Raw genomic sequence first — 20,865 nt, forward strand, 5'->3', positions numbered from 1 at the left:
GGAGCAATAATTTTCTATAATTTCAAATGAGTATGAGAGTACAAAAAGGACTAGACTTGTTTTTTTATCCTTTATAATCTACAGAAGTCTCTGTGTACTTTGTATCTGTACAAAACATGTTCTCCTACAACTGCTAAACTGTATTACAGAAATTCAGACTGTGCCTTCTTCAGAATATAAGAACAGAGCTACATGTGCAATTTCAACATTATAGGAAACAGGAGACCAAAGTGGAGCAGATAGGAAAAATAAAAGGAAAACTAATTAAATAATAATTAAATAAGAGCAGTATAGGCATTTGAAACTGGCCCTCCCAGAGCAATTAATGAAATAAACAATATTATTGCTACAGGGAATGCTTCACATTAAGGTGTGGTAGAGCTCAGGGTACAGAGGCTGTTGAAGCAAGGCAATGTTTTTTAAGTCTCCATACTCAGCAACAAAGCAAAGCAGCAGGGCCATTCTCAGCTTCCTACACAAACTAGCAACAGCCTTCAAGGCTAACCCACTTTTATTATTTCCTGCCTTCTGATATCTTAGTTTGAAATCACTGAAACCTTTTGATTAGAGATAAACATGTAATCAAATTAACACACTTGTGCACCAACATGTATTTGGATTAACTACTCAAGATGAAACTCATGATCTACCACTACCTCATATTTTCATGTGTTTATTCTTTTCAAGTAGTGCATTGCATCTTTGACCAGAAGCTTTTGTCCTACACACAGCTGCTGTTTGCTTACTTCCTCAACAAAGAGCAATACACATTTTTGCATAAATTCCTGTATTTCACCACAAAAGGCAATTTAAAAAACGGTGTTCACTTTTAGACATTAACTGATCAATAATCTCCAGTTTGGCTGAAAAATTACAAGAGTTATTGAGAAGCTTTGTAGTATTTATTTTTAAATCGACAGTGTGGTGTTACGTAGTTTCATGCAGCTGTCTTCTGTACTTCCTGAAGGTTAAGTAATGGTGTCACAGGAATTTCAGCTGGTCAGTTGTAAAACAGCATTAAGGTATTCAGCAAGATGTGAATTATCCTTCAAGTAAGAAAGGATTAAATAACCATTTCTTTTAATATAAAATTACGCATGCAATAGACAGAAGCATTGAGAGAAAGCCTTACTGCTGTGCAAACATCAGTCAGAATTCCCTAGTAAAGACAACTTAAGCAACAGTGACAAGATTTATTCCAAATCCCTGCAACAGAACATAAGCTACAAAGAAGGAACAGTAAATATATCTAAAATTTCAAACAATCAAAATGAATGTTCACGTGAAAGAGAAAGTGTTGTATACTTGAATACTACAATGGCATAATTCATTTATTTAATTAAAGAAATAATAAAAATGACTAATAGATGAAACTATACTGGAATACTGGCTTATTTAAATGTGCTTATGATACAAAAGCAGGAAATAAGCACATAAAATTTCACTGTAAAAAAAGAAAGCATAGAATGTTTATAATGTTCAATGCTGTTATTTTATATTGAACCAATTTTAGAACTGTGATGCGATGCATTCTATTTAGAAAACTAAGACAAGAACTAGAAAATCAATTTTGAGTTGTTTTACGTAGGTTTTAGATTTTTGTTTTCTACAACAGCCACTATCTACCATTTTGTGCTTAGAAAATTATTTATTTATTTATGTTATGTTATAAAAGAACGTGTACAGTGCTGCTGAAAGTCTGCACTGTATACTTAAATCATTGTGTCCAACATTTCACTTATGTATCACCTCTCATTCCTATACAGTCCTTTCTTCCTCACACAGGGGATTCAAATGGCACGTAGGTGCACAATACTCATTAAAAACAGGGTTTTTTAAATCTCTTGCTGAATAAAACACAGGCATAAAGTTCCCAAATCTTTATTCATTGTAGAGAGAGTAAAGCCAACTTTAACCAGTACTACACCAACAGTGAATGCTGCTGCAATAGACAAAAGAAAATGTACAATATTCCATATAAACTATAAGATGTAAACATAACACAAACTTAACATACATGTTGCAAGCCAGGTGATGCCAGAGTTTCAAAACACAGTCCTCAGCACCAATGGGATACATAAATTATTTGGAAGCTGCTGCATTCTACAATGTGAGCTCTTGCATTCTTGCTCTATAGATGTGGCTTCTCAGTCACTTTCCACTCTTCTAGAGGAAAGGACAGCTCTTCTTTATTGGGAAACAAACTCGCAAAGCAACCAGCAGTTCTGTAATTGGCTGCGTTAAATGCACCACAAAACTTTTCTCTGGGTGTACAGGCAGGAGAGACTCTCAGAGGAGAGAGAACAGGAAGCATTTTTAAAAGATCTTTGCACACCAAATTAGCAAGATAACCCAAAGTTCCTTTGACCTAGGTTGCAGAAGAAAAGCAAGAGTAGTAACTATGGCAACTCTGATTTAATGCTGCAGGTGGAAAAAAAGCAATCTGGCCACACCTGTAAATCCCACAAGACCATTTTTAATTGATTCAGTTTTCGTTAAAATTTTAAATTAATAACTAAATTAACTCAAGAGAAGGATTTTTGGTGAAGGTTTCAGCATTAAACCAGTTAAAGCTCCTCAGTTTGAAAAGATGGGGACAGAAAAGAACCTGACTTTTATTTATTTATTTATTCTCACTCAAAAATTCCACAAACTATTTATAGACAGCTCTGATATACTTGGCAGCAAGCAGTGGAAATTGGAAATCTAGCAGAGACACTGGCTCAGCTTCAACAAGATTCCTGAATTTAAGCATATAAGTAGTTCTATTCATGCCAAACCCTATACTTCTGGCCTGCTTGGTATAAAAGTTACTTGACTGACCACTGCCTGCAAGTTGTACATGTGTTCTCAGGGGTTAATCTAGCACAGTATTCTGGAAAAGCAAGGGAGTAGCAAAAATACAGTAATAAATCTTAACTACTTTGAAAAAATAATACATTTTTAAAAATACTGTAACTGGAGGAAAAAGAAGTAGACCAGTAGAAGTGTGGGAGGTGGGAAACACATGACGGGACACCAAGAGAGACTTTACTGCCTACCCATCCTTAAATGAACCATCTCCTTTTAAGGCTTACATGCCTACTATCTGGTTATACCCTATGTGAACCTAACAATTTGCCCTTATATTTGAAAACATTCCACTGTGGTATTACTTGCAAACTTAAAAAAAACCCTAAAGTTTCTGGATACTTTAAACAGCTATGTTTAAATTAGTAAGACAATTATTTTTAACAAAGGACTATTCAGAGTCTTTGTACATGTTCAACTGCAGTAACTATTCTTTTCTTCTAAAATTCTATTTCAGATACTAAAAGTATTTCTCATTTGATCAGTGCCAGACTAGGGGAAAACTTCAGTGTGGGGGCTACACAGTGCTTATACAGTATAGGGAAGAGGATTTCAGATTGATTCATACTCTTCACATTTTTTATACTTCTATCTACTACAGTTTCTTTAAATTGCTGTTGCAACAGAAAAAATGGATTTGGTTTTGTTCCATGCAAGTTTAGACTGCTTTGCCATCTTAATTCCTTGTAACTACAGGAACAAATGCCAGTAGACCACAGTCTATATACAGCATTTATATTACATGAAAAAAAAAAATCCTCAAATAAAACCCTAACATTTTCATTTACTCAAAATATTTCAGGCCTCTATCAAAAGTTAGATGGTAAAAGCAGGATCTCAGGTCATTTATGGTTAAGATACAATAGTGCTGGTTGTCCTGTTTTCTTCAAGCTATTTGATTCAATTCTGTCTTGAAAAAGTGCTAACAAAAGAAATAAAATCATCATTCATAAGCTAATAACTGCAGCCATCATAAACCTATTATGAGCTTGCAAAAATGAAAATATCTGCTATCTGTGAATCCCTACCAGGAACCCTCAAAGCATCCAAGCTTTAGTTCCAGATGACAGCATGACTCAGACTTACAACTGATTTTTTTTTTCCAAAAGACTTAAGCAGTGTAGGACTACTCAATATTGAGGGTGGGGGAAAATCATGAGCATTACTGAAATTAAGGAAAGCACTGCTCCACTGCTGGATCTTTATTTTGGAGCCTACATCTCATTTGACTAACAACTCAAAAGAGAAGAAAAAAAGAAAACACTAGGCATGATAGGAGGGAAAAAGAAAATCACCTCCTAAGATGCATAAAGAGAATGGTTTCAAAATCCAGAAAGCTCACTGGATTAATAAAATTACCAAATCTACTTATTTAAGCAGAAATCAAGAAGGAAATTTCATACTTCTGGCCAGAGGAAAAGCAGAGGATTGATAAATTTAGCTATAATTTTCATATTTTCTACATTCTCTCAAACACTAGCCTAAGCAAACCAAGGAACACTGGAGTCAAGAGTATGTACCTCCTGAGCTTCAACTCTACCTTCATGAAGGTAACAGCAATAAATTAGAATTAACTGCAAAGCATCCCAGCTGTATTCACTGAAATGACATAACTGAATTGAATGCAAGCTATTTGCTGGAAAGAGTGGTGAAGCTGCAGTATATTTACAGGCCCATTTTGCACATACATCAAATACAAAAATCATAAAAGCACAGCATGTGTATTGCACCTAAGAAAAATACCTTCATTTGAAAGATAAAACTGTTTTTTCTTCCCTTCGTGCTACTTATTACTAGAAATAAAACTTTGATTTTGACAACCTTTTATACCCTTTAGTGTGTTTTGTTTTTTCTGATAGAATTAAAGAGCACTGCAGAGTTCCAAAGAAAGCTTGTTTTCTTAAATTTACAAAAAAGTTCACCAAATCGTAGTCCTTGCAAATACTTGTGCAGAATTGTTTATGGAGAAAGTGGCATTGGGAGTTTTCAGACCCCAAATAGAGTGAAATTGAACTTACACAAAATATCTCAGTCTGCCCAGCTCCCTTCCAGTAACACAGGACAGAGACTGTCCCTTAACAAGGCTTCACTGAACTGCTTGAAGTGCAGAAATACCCTTGCACTGCTTAACTCAGCACACCATCAGTCATATGGTCTGCAAAAGCAGCCAAAAGAGAGAAGAGCTCCTAACACAATGCACTTCTTGCCTGTGCCTTCAACATCCATAAAACAATGCTTTTTTGTTAATCTCATGAAAACATCCACCAGCAAAATTAGTTTCATTATTTATTATGAATAATTTGATACACTCTATTTAGAGCAGAGAGAAGTGGAGATGTCACTGAGTTGAGAGAACCACAAAATGCAGATGCTTCCAGTCTCACAATTAAAAAAACATTAATTCCCATAGCTCTTTCTCTACTGTTACCTGTCAGCTTTAAAATTTCAATCACTATGATAGCAAAGACCATTAATATGTGACACTGATTCTCTAGACTTGCCTATACTATCCTGTTTAGTAAATATCCTTAGGACTTAAGAAGAATAACAGATGAACTTGCTATAACTTGACAGTCATAATTTACTGCATTCCTCAAAGTACACCGTGAACAGTTTCTATTAAAAAAAGACAGAAATTAAGAGAAGACAGATTGCCTGCAAGATATGACATTGATTTTACCCAGATTAATATCTTCTTTAATTAAGAATCAGCTCTTAAAATAGCCAAGGCATGCTCCTGGTACAAACGTGTGCACACATACTTGCACAAGCACCCATGTTAAGAGCTCTGTGCATGACTCTTGCCACTTTTACATTCTCTTTTGTTTCAAACTTCTTTCATCAAACCAAACAAATGGAAACAAACTGGAAATATGCAGTAAAACTTACAATTCAGTAAAACTTGTTTTCTCTCCAGTGTTTTATGCATGATCTCCATACACTCCAAGAAAACAGCTACTGCATTCATTCAAGTAATTGATTACAGAATAGGAAAACTCTAAAATATCCATGGGGATCCCTCAAAAGTCTAGAAGTAGTCTATATGTATTGTATAATTCTAAAAAAACCAGACAATTGGATGTAAATTTTTAAGACTCAAACTGGTATTTCATTCCCTCTCTTTGGAAGACAAATCTTCTCTGTCCCTTCCCTTCCATGTTTCCTGCTATTAATCCCATGATTCTTGTCCTGAAAGAACAATGCTGGTGCTCCATTTTGCACATTAGCATGAATACACCTGTATAAGATTTTAACACCTGTTATTTCAAACACTATGTTTTGTCAAAAATAAATTGCAAAAACTTTAGTCTTCTTTATTTGGTTTATGATACATGCAAAACACAGTAACATACTACTGCATTTTTTTCATAACAGTACCAACATGCTTTTATCATGATTGTAGGTTTATTGTGTCAGGAACTGTACAAGAAAACACAAAAAACAACTCCACAGAACTCAATGCTTTATGAAAACTATGCATGTTACATTTGTGTTAGGTAAGGAAAATGACAATAAAAAAGCACAATATAGAATACAATTTGAAATCTCAGTCCACCAAATATCAAAACATAATAAAATGTCAGTGCTTTATAGCAAGCACAAGAGAGTTTGAGGAAAGCAAACTTGATGGCTTTGTTTCCCACAGACAGACCTGCCAACATGGTGAGAAGCACAAAAAAAAAAAAAAAAAGGAGCTAAATTATCTCTAAAATTACATAAATTAAGAGTAATGTTAACAAATTATAAAGCTCTGAGTACTAAAAAAGACACTGCAGATCAACAGGATCTGCAAAAGTGAAACAGAACTCTGTGTTCTATCCTGTGCTAATAACTCCTCATTGTGCCTCACCTTCTCTCTCTCCCAAATCACTCAGACCAAAGTTGAAAATACTGAACACCAAAGGTAAAGGTTTGTCCCTTTTCCGAAGTGGAAACTTCATGAAGCACTGGGGAAAGTCTGAGTTGAATTATTTGTGTTAGAGGTAGCTATAGAGACAGCTTAGGTGTAAACAGCTGTAAATCAGCAAGTGCAATATAAAGACAATTAACACTGCTACCTTTCTATGCGATGAAAAGAAGTGCACGGCTGACAGCTGGAACACTTCTTTTCACATTGCGTAGTACAGCAGGGTACTGGAGCCTCTTGTGATGGCAATTCCCAGTAGTTAGAAAAGAAACACATCTTCTACTCCCAGGAACTAAAGACAACAGTGTTGGATACTACTATGATGCCACAATTGCATAAAGAAGCAAAGCTAAATAAGCTTTCTGTGAAGCTAAATAAGCATTTGACTTGGAAGTTTAGGGAGCTGCAATTCAGCAGAGTACAGCACACTTTCAAGACAGCCACAGTGTGTATGTAACATTAGTCAAGAGAAAGTTTAACTCAAAACACTTAGGTATATAATTTCCCTGCTGTCAAACTACAAACTTGAGACACACAAATTACCGCTGGAAAATTATGCATGTGTTAAAGTAGACACACAGCTAATTTACTACAGGGATTCTGGTTTTGGCTCTTTGCAAGACAAGTATTTTTTTACAAAGTTAAAAGACCACAATGATCTGTGGATAGTGCAGTGTACAAAAAAGGCTGCTTGTATGACCCTATTCTCAATAAAGCCAGTAAGAAAAAGTCTCATTGTAATGAAAAAAATCCCAAGGTTTTTTTACATTACAGTAGCTCTAAGCATGCAAGAGAAGTTCAGCATTCCTCAGCTTTATCTCACTCTTTCTCATAACATGGGATTTTAACTAATCTTGCTTTCTTTCTCAGACACAGACAGATATTCCCACCATGACCCTCTGCCAGCCACAGATCCGTACCCCGAAGTGCAGCATAATCAGCATTTCAATTGGAGCACTTAGCAAGAAATTGGAAACATCTAGAAAATTCATGATATATGTTTTGTTTATTTCAATAAACCCAACTCTGATTCTTTCTGCTCTGAAACCTCAGTGTTTTAGATGGGAGTTCACAGCCCTTCAAAAGAGCAAATATATTTCTAACAAGTTACTTAGCTGGAAGACACATTTACAGGTGTTAATTGACCCATTCACTTCCACCTAATTTTACCATCTTATTGAAACCGTCTATGAAGATGAATGAGAAAGAAATAAGTTGCTTCCTTTCACCAAAACAGCTTGGCTCAGTGCTGAACCATCCCCAACTAGCTTCAACACAGCTGCCATGAGGCTGCTGAATTCCAGGAGCCCTGTTCTCAGACTTAACCAAATGAAGGTCCCACTTACAGAACAAGGAAAGGGGGTTCATACAGGCACGTGCTCCCCAGCACCTCCAGTTCCTGGAATATTCATGAAAATACAGAGAGCCATACACTGTGGTATGCTAAAAAACCTTAGCAAAGCATGAGCTTCCCCAGGGAGGGGAAAGCAGCTAGCCATGGATGAATGTGCATACACTAACTCTTGGACAATTCCTATGACAAAAATACAAATATGAACAGGGGATTAAACACAATGAGAGGAAAGAATATCTTGGAGAGGAGAATGTGATCTAACAGGTATTTCCAAAATGCTTAACACCATTTACCCTAATATTCATAATTACCTTTTAGTCTGCTATCCCTTCACCTACGACACCTTATCACCAGAGTTTTGCCTTCACACAAGCTCTTCTCACCTGTTCCTGTCTTGACCAAAAAACATCTCACTACATGATTATATGACTCATTAACTTTCTTCCTGAAAACAGTTAACAATTTTTTTCTCCACTCCTGTTTCAAAAAAATTTAAATAAGTAGGATACTACACAAAAACATTTTCATTTTTCCTCTGAGGAAACCCCTGCCAACAATCATTCAGATATACAGAAGATGACTGAACATCAAGTTACATAATCACTGCCCACCCCCTTTATCCTTCCCATTCACAACTTGATAAACCAAAAGCCTGCATATATTAACCAACTTGAGCCTAGTTTCCCATGGAACATGCAGCATAACAACAGTTGTATCCATTCTCCAAAACTTCCAGATACTTTGGACTACTAACACATTTGGCAGAACAGTCCCAAAAATCCAGTTAATAGGAATAAAAAGAAAAAATTGCACATTTTTACTTGTGTCCAACATAAAGGCTTCACTGTAAACTTTCTTCATACTAAATGCAAGAGATTCCACACAGAATACAATAATCTGTGAGAAAAAAAATGTTCTGTCTGCTTTTAATGAAACAGGTTTGAAGGAGCTCTCTAAGTGGCAGCAGCAGATCAGCACCAAACCTTTTAATACAGTCTGTATCCATTTACTTAAGAAACAATAGCCAAAACAATGGACTGTGTTTCTCAAGAGCAGGAGAAGACTGGCTTTTGGGGAATGAAAGAAATTAGCTGCTAGTTGTATTCATGAAAACAGACATGGACAGGAGTTGGAGATTTAAGTAAAGTCAGACAGACACACTGTTCTAAGAGCAGCCTGCTTCCAGTTCCCCTACAAAAGCTCAGCAACTGCATCTTTCCCAAAAGGATGCAGTTTTCATGTAAATCCTTTAGGATTACTCTTCAGCATTCACCTTCTTTCTGAGGGAAAGTCTAGTCAGCCTACACTTAGAACTGAGACTTCTCCAAAGATCAGATCAGTAAGTCACATTCTTGTAAGACCACTTTTTTCCACATGGTCTCCCCATTACAAACTCACTCACAAAACCAGCACAGGATCAGAAACGTGGAGGAACAAGCTCTATTTGTGCACAACCACAGAGCAACTATTTATTTTCTAAGGTTTTTTCTTTTGTGTTTTGATTTGTTTTTTTGTTTTGGTATAAGCCTATTGTTAAGAAGGTCAGTACCAGCAAGACACAGCCTGATAGACAAATGCTCTTTTTAAGAACTGCTACGTATGAAGTAAAAGCCAAAGGAAACTTAAACAGCAGCTTTATGTTGGGACATTTAGGTTCAAAGTGTGTATGAATGAAACAAAATTATGATTTGAAGAAAAAGATGAAGAATGTTTTGGAAATACAGCTATGTGAAAAAAATTCCTGCCATTTACCAAACTTGACAGGCAGCTGTATTCTTTTGGATGTAGCTTCTTTTCAATTTGCATGAAAATCATTGTTACACTTGTGCATTGATGAAAGCAGATTACATCCCTTACAATTCCTTACTGGCAACTCTGCCTAATGAATAATAATAAGCCACAGTTTAAGGGCATTTCCCTGTGTGCTGGCTATGCATTCCTGTTGGTCTTTGTCCTCTCAAAGCAAACCAAACTATAGGTTTCTAATGTGGATCACCTGCAACAGTGATAAATGTCCTACAATACTGTTGGATGGGCAAAACTTTCAAATGCAGCTTTTTGTAAAGATAATTTTGAATTAATAAACACACCACCAAAAGTTTCTAAGGTCTGAAGTCAGTTTCATTGTTCATAACTATCAAACTACAGGTAATAATTTTGCTACATTTTTATAAGCAGTTCATTTTTATTTGACTTTTACCTTATTGATGCCAGTAGCAAAATTTAAACTGATCAAAACAATGCACAGCAAAGTCCAGGCTGAGTGACAGTTAAAATGCTGTCTCCCCCCCCCCCCCCCCCTTGAATATGTATATACATATTCAAAGCAACCACAGGACTTACTAGTACTTTCACAAAATCATATGCAAGTTGGAAAGCCCAAGATTTACCTTGACTTTGTCAACTTCCGCTGACACAGAATCATGGATGAAGTCAATGACTAACTTGACTAAGGAAAGGTTGAAAAGTTTAAGTAGCTATGGGTTTCATTTTTAAGGAACATAGCTTGAAGAGGAAAATGGTGAATTAGGCTTCAATGCACTAATTTGGCTATGAAATAAAGGGTAAAAAATTACATATACAGGCAGACATTCCACTCTATTAAAAGCCAACCTGCTAACAAAATTCAGCACTTGCTCCTACACCCTTTTTAAAGGTAGGCACCAAATTTTAAAATAGCAAAAAATGGAACATAGCATGGTGACAAGTATGAGATCAATGTCAGACATAATGCCGACATGTTAGAATTTCTATTTATCTGCTTTTATATAATGGTATATCTCACTCATTTAAGTACATCCCTCCTGTTTAATAGCAGATTTCCAGATCCAGATAAAAAAGTAGACAAAGCAATGGAACCCCGTAAACTATAAAACCCAAACTCTGATTACACACCAAAGTAAATTAACATATCTTCAGACACTTCAAAACCACATCAAAGTATACAGTATTTTAGTGCAGGCATGAAGGAGTTGCTCAAGTATATGATGCCTTACATTCATAGCAATAATTTACAAACTATATTCAATAATACACATTTAAAGCTAGTTCAGACATCTTTCCCATGAGAGTAGCTTACCTCCCTCAAAAAAAAACAAACAAACAAACCAACCCCAATGTGATTATTTTACTCATAAAACACACAGACATGTTGAGAAACTGTTCATGCTTTTTTCAAATTAGGTGTTTTGAGCACTTTACTGGCTACCAAATGTGCAGTATGGTCAGCAAGCAGGATCTCAAAAGTTTAAATTCAGCTTACTCTTGCATCAATAATTTCTGAAAGCTATTGCATTTTATGCTGAATTCCTTCATGTCCAATGCTTTAAATGGCTATATCCAGAGTTTAGATCCACTTCCTTTTAAAAAAACACAAACTGAAGACAGTTTCAGAAAACTAGTGGAAAAGGTTAAAAGGCAGACTTACACACATCTTTCTGGCCTCCGTGTTTTAAATAACATTTTAAGACAAATTATATTCATCATGATTTCATGGTACTCATTATAAAAAAATCACTATCAAGCACTACTAGAACTTTCTGTGAGGAGTGCAGAACTGTGACCTTAACTTTTCACTCTGGGCAAATCTGACTTACAAGGAAGTTATCTACAGGAGATGTCATAGGACAGTTTGAAGCACTTCTAATCTGCAGTTAGAACACAGGATCTCTTATTCCAGCAGAACTCCTCATGGACCTCAAAGGAAAAACACATAAGCCATGTGGTTCCAACAGATAGAGGAAAAAGCAGACTGTGTTCTTCACTGAGGCAAGAGAATAAAGGCACAGTCCTTCTCCCAAACCTTATCCATCTACAGTGTAAAGCTGAATAGGCTTTAGAGGCATCACTGTCCCAGACTTCCACACGAGATGAAAAAAACCAGAAAATTATTATTGTGAGCTTAACAAGAGTAACACTATCACTCAGCTTTAGCATACTGGATTGCCATTTACATGAGAACTATGCACAGATAACAGACGTGACAGATAACTGGAAACCAGGGACTGGAGAGGGACAAGCTAGGGAACACCTCAGCAATGGGCACTGGAACAGAACTAGCTGGATCAGCAGCAGAGAGGTCAATAGTAACTGAACACTAGAAACACACAGCTCCCAGACACATCCAGCAGTAAAGCTGCTAAAGTAGGCACAATTGCCAAATGCCAGTGTCAGCCAGAAAGAGGAACACTTATCAAGGTCACAAGGATGTTTCAAACATTTACGAAAGCCATGCGCTGAGTTACAAAATGCTAAAAAATCTGCTTGTTCATCGACTTACTTTCTAAAGTACAGGTAAAATTCAAGAATCTAATGTAACCTCACCCTTCCTGACAGCGAGCTCTCAAGCAACTGAACTTAACCTGCACTCAAACACCTCTTCTCACTTGCTGATAACTCATAAGAGTAACCTCCTAGACTGCTCCTAGACTGATTAGATGCTCACTAAGCCACCATAACACCCTTTAAAATAGACAGGCTGGTTCCCTTCCTCCCTTCAACATGCACAGCCTCTTAAACAATAGCTGCTCCCCTAGACAGGTTGGCTTCCTCTTCCACACTGAAGAACTTTTCTGCCACCTCTAGCTGTGAACATGCCTTCCCAAGACATCCCAATCTTTCCCTCCCTTGACATCCCAACTCTCCAGGCTTCACAAATCTCTCTAACCACAGACACTAGCTGAACTTTATCCATGGAACTGGTTGCTCTTTCAGTACCTTTAGATAGGAGACACGAGCAACGGGAAGTGCTCTGACAAGTGCAGCCATTTCTACTAATTAGACAGCTACCCAAATCCACCCCAGTCAGTACTTCAGATGCATGTTGCTGTTATTAAGAGACAGGTGACCACGGATATTATCATTCATCTTCCTAACTCACCATTAGGCATCCCTTTCAGAATATTTACTCATGTTTGCATCATGAAAAAGAGAAAATGTTCTGTCTCCATACAGAGAAAAAAAATCAACTGTGAGAAAAAATGAAATAAGTACTCTTCCAAGTCCAGTTAAAAATGTTTCCATATGGTTTAGATACACATTTTGAGTTAAACACTGTGCACTCTCTCTAAGCACTTTTTTAGAAGTGAGCAAATGGAAAAATGTAATTGCTTAGTAGTAGGAAGAGCAGATTGAAGTAAATACAACAATATCATGAATAAAACAGCACATTAATTAGGACTCCAGAATCATTCTCTTTGGAAATTACTCTGTTGAGCTCCAAGTGCAGAAAAAACGGAGGGGAGAGTTAAAGCCTCCACTTAAAGCTATGTGATAAGAGGAATACATATATATGAATGTTTACCACATGTTACCTATTCATTATCTGCCTCAGTCCCAGTTACTCCAATACCACTAATTGAAGCTTTTACTTTCTTTTACTTGAGACACTCAAAACACAGTTACACAGTTTCATAGAAGGAAAATAACCTATCAGAGTATACTAATTCATTGGATTCTAACATAATCTGTAAAGTTAAAAAAAAAAAAAAGATGTTAATTCAAGTCTAACAAAAACAGATATACAGCTAAAATCTAGAAGCCAGAGAACATCAATGTTAGTGCATGCCTTTCCTCTATGAGATACATCAACAAGGCTTCCTGTTCTAACGTGCTCACAGTCACTAAGTGCTTCAGTCACTGAATGTTCTTTCTTAAGGAGCAGCTCCTTAAATGAGTAAAACCACTAAGTTTTTGAGACATAATTGACTAGAACAAACTTATTACTAGTATTACTGTTTAAACTAAACTAGAGGAAAAACAAAATCCTATTTTTCCATAAAAGAACTGATATCACAATCTGAACTTTCAGCAGGACTGATACAAAGCTGAAGTAAAGAAAACAAGATACAGGGGTGTCTAGCAGAGTAATTTTTTACCCAACAAACACAAGCAACTGTTATAGATGTGCACCACAAGCCAAAATATGCTTATGCTGTTTGTTAGAGGATCTACTGTTTTCTGGCTTCAATTGACTTTAAAACTCTGCTCTGGATACAGAGTCAGTCCAGGGGGCTTCCACTTAGTGTAGGAAACACCAAACATCTCAGGGGTTAAAGGAAGGGCACTCAGGAGTTACAGACACGGAATTGGATGGCTGAAAAAATGCAGTTCACATGCTAATACTTAGTTCAAGGGTACTTTCCACTTACAGAGAAACACAATAGGTAACATTTGTTGCTTTGCTGAAAGTTTATAGTTCACTGTACAAGTAAGTTCGGATTTCTTGCAAATCAAACAGGTACCTAAGAAAGTACTGACAAGTCACAAGATGCTTAAATGAAAAGAGAGATTATCTTATGACAATTCAAGCTGCTAAACCAAATGTTTGTGTGACTTCTTACTACCACCACCTCCAAAATATGCTTTATGTGTTTTGTTTGTTGCCTTTTTTTTTTTTTTTTTTTTTTTTGAGGGAGGGAAGGGCTCTTACTCATGCTTAATAACTTACTTTCAATCCAGTAACAAATAAGCCAGGGGAAAAAAGGTTCTAACCTTTTTTTGTTTGTTTGTTTCCTGACTACTTCCAGAAAATTGTTCCTCGCCAAACAGATGATAAAATTATACAGGATTTCACTCATTACCTAAAATTCAGAGTTAAACAGAACTGCAAGAAAAAAAATTCAGCAGATAGCTAATAAATATGCTTGACTTGCTAAAAAAAAAAAATTCATCAACACAAGCTTCGTAGCAAAAAGCTACACTACAATCAAATTTAAAACAGAGTATGGTATCATACAGGTTGCTTTAAACGCTATAAGCACTAAGCTATAAGCTATAAGCATTTATTTCTATTGAGGGGATAAACACAGGATACAACTTTCATAGTATCAACTGCATTGGTACCCAGTGTTTCCTTGCAATCAGGTAAACTAAGTAAGCTGAATCTTGCTGACCTACAGACACTTCAGTAATAACCACTAATGCAGAATGTTACAGACAGCAATTCTGAAATGCATACAACTAGAAAAAAAAAAATAATCAAAGGCTTTTGACAAATCACCCTCTTTCAATTAATGCCTTGCTAGGTATCTCAATTGTTTCAGTATCTGACATCATCATTAACTATCTGGGACCATAGAAATGGAACACTAAACCTAAAAAAATGTAGAGACATCTAGGAAAGCAAAACCACACTACTTATACAGTACAAACAGTACTCATGAATTTTTAAAAATACTCTAAGGCAAATAGTGAATTATACCTAACAAGTATGAAAATAAACTCTACAGCTTGAGAAACTGAAGTGTATGCTAAAAGATAAAATAATGTTTGGAGGGATGTATCTAACATGCCAAAGATACCAAATTTAAAAATTTGGTATCTATTAATGAACCACAAGACTGATCATAATTGCAGTTTTGGCCGGGACAAATCAAATATATTTAAGGCTCCGTTGAAAATAATGCCCATACAGTTTATATCTACTTGATTCTAAAACAGCAGTCACTAAAGGAAAGAGTCCTTATAACACTAACCTGGCAGAGCTCTTCCTCTCCTAGGAATGACAGAACAGCCAACAAAGCCATGCTAATTATATGCTTTGCTCTGATGACAGGAATGGAGTCAGGTGGCTTCTGTCCTCATGTTGTCAAGTAGTGTAGTGCATAATAACAATCACACCAACTACCCTAACTAAAAATGTTTAAAGTCATTTTGCTACAAAGTTGTCTAGAATATTCACTCTAGCCAAACGAACATTTATATTTTTATTGTAAGCTCAAGCAACTTTTGTACCACTTCTCTCCTCAAATGAACACTTCTTTAAATATTGTCCAAGGGACCTCATACTTTGATTACAGGCAACTGGCTCTGAACAGCCAGTTAAATATGATTGTACTTGCACAATTTGATATATAATTGAATTATTAGACAATACGAATACCTATGTCATTAAAACTAGGACTGTTCACTTCAAGGACTAAAGAACCATTCTAATAAATGAAAAGCAACAGTTTTGCCAGTAATATGATTAACATCTTAGCAAAATATATCTGCTCAATATATCACAACACTATCACTAAAAAGTGACATTCAAGAGTTTAAGGTACAATAATTTATTAAGCCAAGCCATTCCTCTAGGGCAGTCTGTTCTGGCTTTATAGTTCAGCTTCTTTAGAAAATTAAATAAACCGGCTGGCAGACTTGATTCACTAACATGAGTCAAGATATTTTTTCAAATAAGGTGACAGAACCTGACAAATTATTTATTCCTCTTCATACCATCATTAGCAAACTGACATGTAAAATTTGGGTCCTGATTGGTGAACTTTCATGAAACTTTAATGTGCCTCATCTTAAAGCCAAATGAACATTTATATTTTCATTGTAATCTCAAGCAACTTTTGTACCACTGGGACTTGGAATGGTTCTAACCCAAAACTGTTTTAAAGCTCATGTTAGCACAGTATGCAATTTTTTAATGAGCCAGAATAATGTCAATAGCATTCAAAAGTCTCAGGAGGAACATAAAACATTATTTAAAATACAATTTCTGGGAATAATAATTTTCTGCCCTCCACTAATGTTTCTTAGTAGTTGGTGCTTCAAGTACTCACTAAAGCCAAACCCATCCTAGAGACTAGGGGAATTAAAACTGATCTCTACCTGTCCCCACTCCTACCGTGGAACTCTTTTAGTCTTGCTGTCCTACTATTGTAAATATTTTCCTTTAAACTCATTACATCTGCCTAAAGCCACAAGCAGGGAAATTTAACTACTGTTACTACTGCACTAACTACTACCTACTGTACAGAACACTAAAGGTTTCCTGGAGTCTTCTACTCAATGAGACAGAAATTCAAATTAATATATCAAATGACAAGTATAGTTAAGACTATAAAATATTTGACTTTCTAGAAAACTGAAAAAAGCCAAGTACCCATGCTTCCAGACTCCTTTCCAAAGAATATGCATGTCCCAGCTTTTGTACTGGGCCACCTTAGAGACTTTTCATAATTCAACCTCTCCTCTGTGACACTAATCCCTCCCACACTGGTCCTGAAAATTCTGCAGTAGGATATAAAACATCATCCTGCAAAGGGTTAAATAAAAAGTCAAAACAGTAACATTAGTTATTTTCCCCAATTAGTTATTATTGGTTATTTTTTAGTTAAATCCAGTTCTCTAATCCAAGCTGATGTTTTAACAAGAAAAAAAAATTAATTTGATTTTCAGCCAATCATCAAACTTTAATTCAGAAACACTGCCCTTAAGACTGTGATCAATTTCTCAAATGACACTTTCCCCTAAAGAATCAAATCTGTGATACATATGGTTCTGTTTTGAACTCAGATAACATTTAGGACCTTTGAGATATGCACAAATCACTGCAAATTTGCCCAGTGGAAGCCATGCCCAAGTTATAGACACATACAATCATTTCTTGGATATAAAACTCCCAAGCCAACAGGAAGACCAGACATATTAAATAACAAACACCACTCCCCACCAGCCTACCAAGCTATAATTCTCCTTAAGTCGGTGCTATTCCAATATTTCACTCATCAGCATTCCTCCTTCTCAATTTTTTGTAATTATAGTTATCATCAGAAGGAAGGTTTTGAAAAATTCACTAACTACAAAGAAACATTCTCTGGAGAGCTCAATGCCTACATATCGACCTTGGTGAATTTAGTATTTTAATTAGTAGAAAATTCTGGTTAGTATAGCTGTAAAACTGCTACAATGGAAGGCAACCAAAGTGATACACTATTGCTTTTCCAAGTGTGTATTTACCTTGAGTATCACCTACTGTATTCAAAGCTTTAGCATGCAATAACATAATCATACCCACAAGGCTCTGCTCAGGATCAAGAACACAGTCCAGAGCTCTGCTGTCAGCTGTGCCTTGCTCAGATTCATGCAGAGATTAAATTAGTTTAGTTTGGAAGAGCTAAAAGCAGTTATACAGAAAGGTAAAATATTTTAATAGTCCCAACTCCCATTTCCTTCTCCCAAATGAAACAGGAGAAACCAAAATGACAGCTGGAGATAGAAATATGCTACACAGCAAATGCTTGCTTTCGTTTTGGATGCTCTAACCTGGGGAGGAGAAAGTTTCCTTTGAGCAGTGGAAATGGTCAGAACTTCAGACATTTATAACAGAAACTGTCAGGAGAAACTAATGCCTCCTGAAGATGAGGCAGCACATCGATCAAAATTGGAAGCAGCTTCTCTTTCCTGACAGTAGCAATAACAGATGGTGATATGTTTCTTAGCAAGGAAAAAGAAACGTATGGAGCTTTCATTCTTGGTTGAACTTTGGAAAGCCTTGATTAAAGGTCTATGGAAAACTATTCAGCAAGAATTTTATTTGGTTGGGATTTTTTTTCCTCTAAAGATTACGCTTGTGGTTTAAATTTTTCTAGTGAAGATGTGGAAAATACTAAGTTACAGCATCACAATCCAAATCTATCTACTGAGGTCAGGCTTATGACACATATCACACTTTTGATTTTAACAATTTATTTCAATTCTGTGGTGAGTATAAGAAAATAAATACATTAAGTTTGCTAAAAACTTTCACAGAGAATTGAAATTTCTCAAGTACATGAAGTACAAAAATATAAGAACAGCTGAATATATCCTGATTTGGTATTTCCCTACCACTTCCTGCTCTACCATTAGCTAGCTCCTTTGCAACTGTGGCATCACTGTAGCTTTTGACATCCTAAATTTTTAAAAGTATACACAGATATCAGAACTCTTCTCCTTGACGTTGTGTTTATTTAAAAGTTTGGTCAGTACCTCACTCTGCTCATGCAAGTAGGCCCCCTCAAAAATTAAACACACCAGCCCAACTATTCAGTTACAGGCACCGGCAGTTCTGTTTGAAGAAGCTTACTCTACTACTCATGTAATATGAAATGGGCAAAGAAAGCTCTCTTCACAAACAAACCTTGCCGGCTCAAGTTAATTTTCCTGAACAGTAAAAGATACTCCAGTTTAATATGTTCATATGTTCAATCATATTTTTAAAGGAAAGCCTCCTACTTCACAAACTGCTAAGCCAGGGCCCTGTTGCTGTTCTCCTGCTCCGTGCCAACGACTGCCTCTCATGTCAGGGGCCTGCAGACACAACCCACGCTCGAGTTCATAAAACAAACAACTCCGGGAGAAAACACAGGACAGTTCTATCAAGCATCTGCGTTTTGATCTACCATGTCTTACCGGGCTACTTACACACTGTAAAGAACAATTTAAGTACATTCCGTAACACATTTAGACAAGTATTTTTCGTTAGCAGTTCTGATTAATAATGGGTCAATAACCATAAATTAAATGCCATTCGGGAATGAACTGAAAGCAGGCTGAGCAGAAGCAAAGGTCCCTGGAAGGGCTTCAAGGCCTGTGCTGATGTGTCACCAACCCATCACACAGCGCCAGCCCCCCCGGGCCCCGCGGCCCCCTGAGGGGCTCCTCCTGCCCTCAGGCACCAGGCGGCCGCCGTCCCAGCCCGGCCGGACGTAGAACATCTCCCAAACATCCCCCCCATCACCCACAGACAGCGATTATTCGTGACTCAGAGGATTTGGGGCTGGTTTGTTTGCGTGGCCCCACGCCAACTCCGGAGTTCCCAGCAACGTACATCTGCGAGAGAGAAAGCCGAGAGCAGCTGGGCCAAATCCCAGCCTCAGTTTTAAGGACTTCCCTGAGGAGATTTCCGCCCACTTCTACAGATACGGAAAAAAAACCCAACTCTGGAGCGAGACCTGGAGCAGCCGAGCTCCAGAGGGAAGGACAGGGTTGGGGGCGGGGAAAGAGAAGTAAGGGCACACCAGCGGGGCCGCCGCAGGGAAGGCAGCGGCGGTGGTCCCGGGAGGCGGCAGGGCACGGAGCGGCCCGAGGGTCCCTGCTGCCGGCCCGGGCCACCGCTCCGCCGGAGGCCGGCGGGGAGAAAGGCCGCTTTGTTCCCCCTCCCCCGCGGCCAGCGAAACAGAGGCGGACGAGTGGCGTCACTCCCCCGGTACCTACCGCAGCAGGAGACGACGAGGAGCAGGAGCTGCGCTGACCTCCATGCCGGGGAGCCCTCCGTGCTCCCCCAAGGGGCCATAACACCAGCCCGCAGGGAGGCGACGAGGAGCCGGACCTGCCACCGCCGCACCCCCGACACGGAGCCGGAGCTGCCGACGCCGCAAGAGGAGAGGAGCTCCTCTCGCCTTGCCCAGCGGAGCTGCCGCCTCCGGGAACGCTAGCGGCCCACACACCCGCGCCTCATCCACCCGCCCGCGAAGCCATGAGCCGCTGCCGGCCTCGGCCTCCTTCCCTTCGCGCCGCGCCGCTTCCCCCCGGCTGAGCTCCGCTGCGGCTGCGCACTGGCGGCCCGAGCGCATGGAGTCGCTCCCGGCAGCCGGGGGCCGGGCGGGCGAGCGGGGCGGAGCAGAGGCCCCCAGACGGCGGGGGAGGGCCCGGCCGCCACGCTCCGGCGCGGCACCGCCCCGCCGCCTCACTCTCCTCCTCTGTCGTCGCCGCCAGGTTTCGTCCCGCCCTTGGTAGCGTTCTGCCCGCCCAGTCCGGGAGCCGCCGCCACCTCCCCCGTCAGCCGTGCTTTGGTCCCGTGAGGCTGAGCTCTCTGAGCCTGGGTGTTGCTTAGCCGAGGAGGTGTCCTCCGAGGGGAAGGGTTCAGGGGAGGCGACGGGTGGACTGTTCCCGTCCCTACGGCGTTAGAGTTGCCTGCGTTCCTGGTTCCTGCGTTCCTGTTTACAGACAGGAAAATAAATTTAAAAAAAATAAAAAGAAAAGGGGGAGGGGGGGG

At 38.4% G+C, this 20,865-nt stretch overlaps 1 protein-coding gene across 3 annotated transcripts in view; it reads right to left on the minus strand.

The window, feature by feature from the left end:
* The window catches only part of LRP12 (LDL receptor related protein 12), a 47,961-nt gene extending 27,528 nt beyond the window's left edge, over positions 1-20,433 (minus strand). The window contains exon 1 of one of the 3 annotated variants that reach the window (XM_071738181.1): positions 20,085-20,433. In XM_071738181.1, coding sequence (XP_071594282.1) covers positions 20,085-20,163 — 79 coding nt within the window. In that variant the 5' untranslated portion in view covers positions 20,164-20,433. Of the gene's footprint in view, positions 1-16,989; positions 17,012-20,084 lie in introns of those variants that run through there. The other 2 variants (XM_071738182.1, XM_071738183.1) reach the window with 2 other exon arrangements.
* Between the last annotated feature and the right edge of the window lie 432 nt (positions 20,434-20,865).

Source organism: Heliangelus exortis, chromosome 2 (assembly GCF_036169615.1).
Source record: "Heliangelus exortis chromosome 2, bHelExo1.hap1, whole genome shotgun sequence".
Lineage (NCBI taxonomy): Eukaryota > Metazoa > Chordata > Aves > Apodiformes > Trochilidae > Heliangelus > Heliangelus exortis.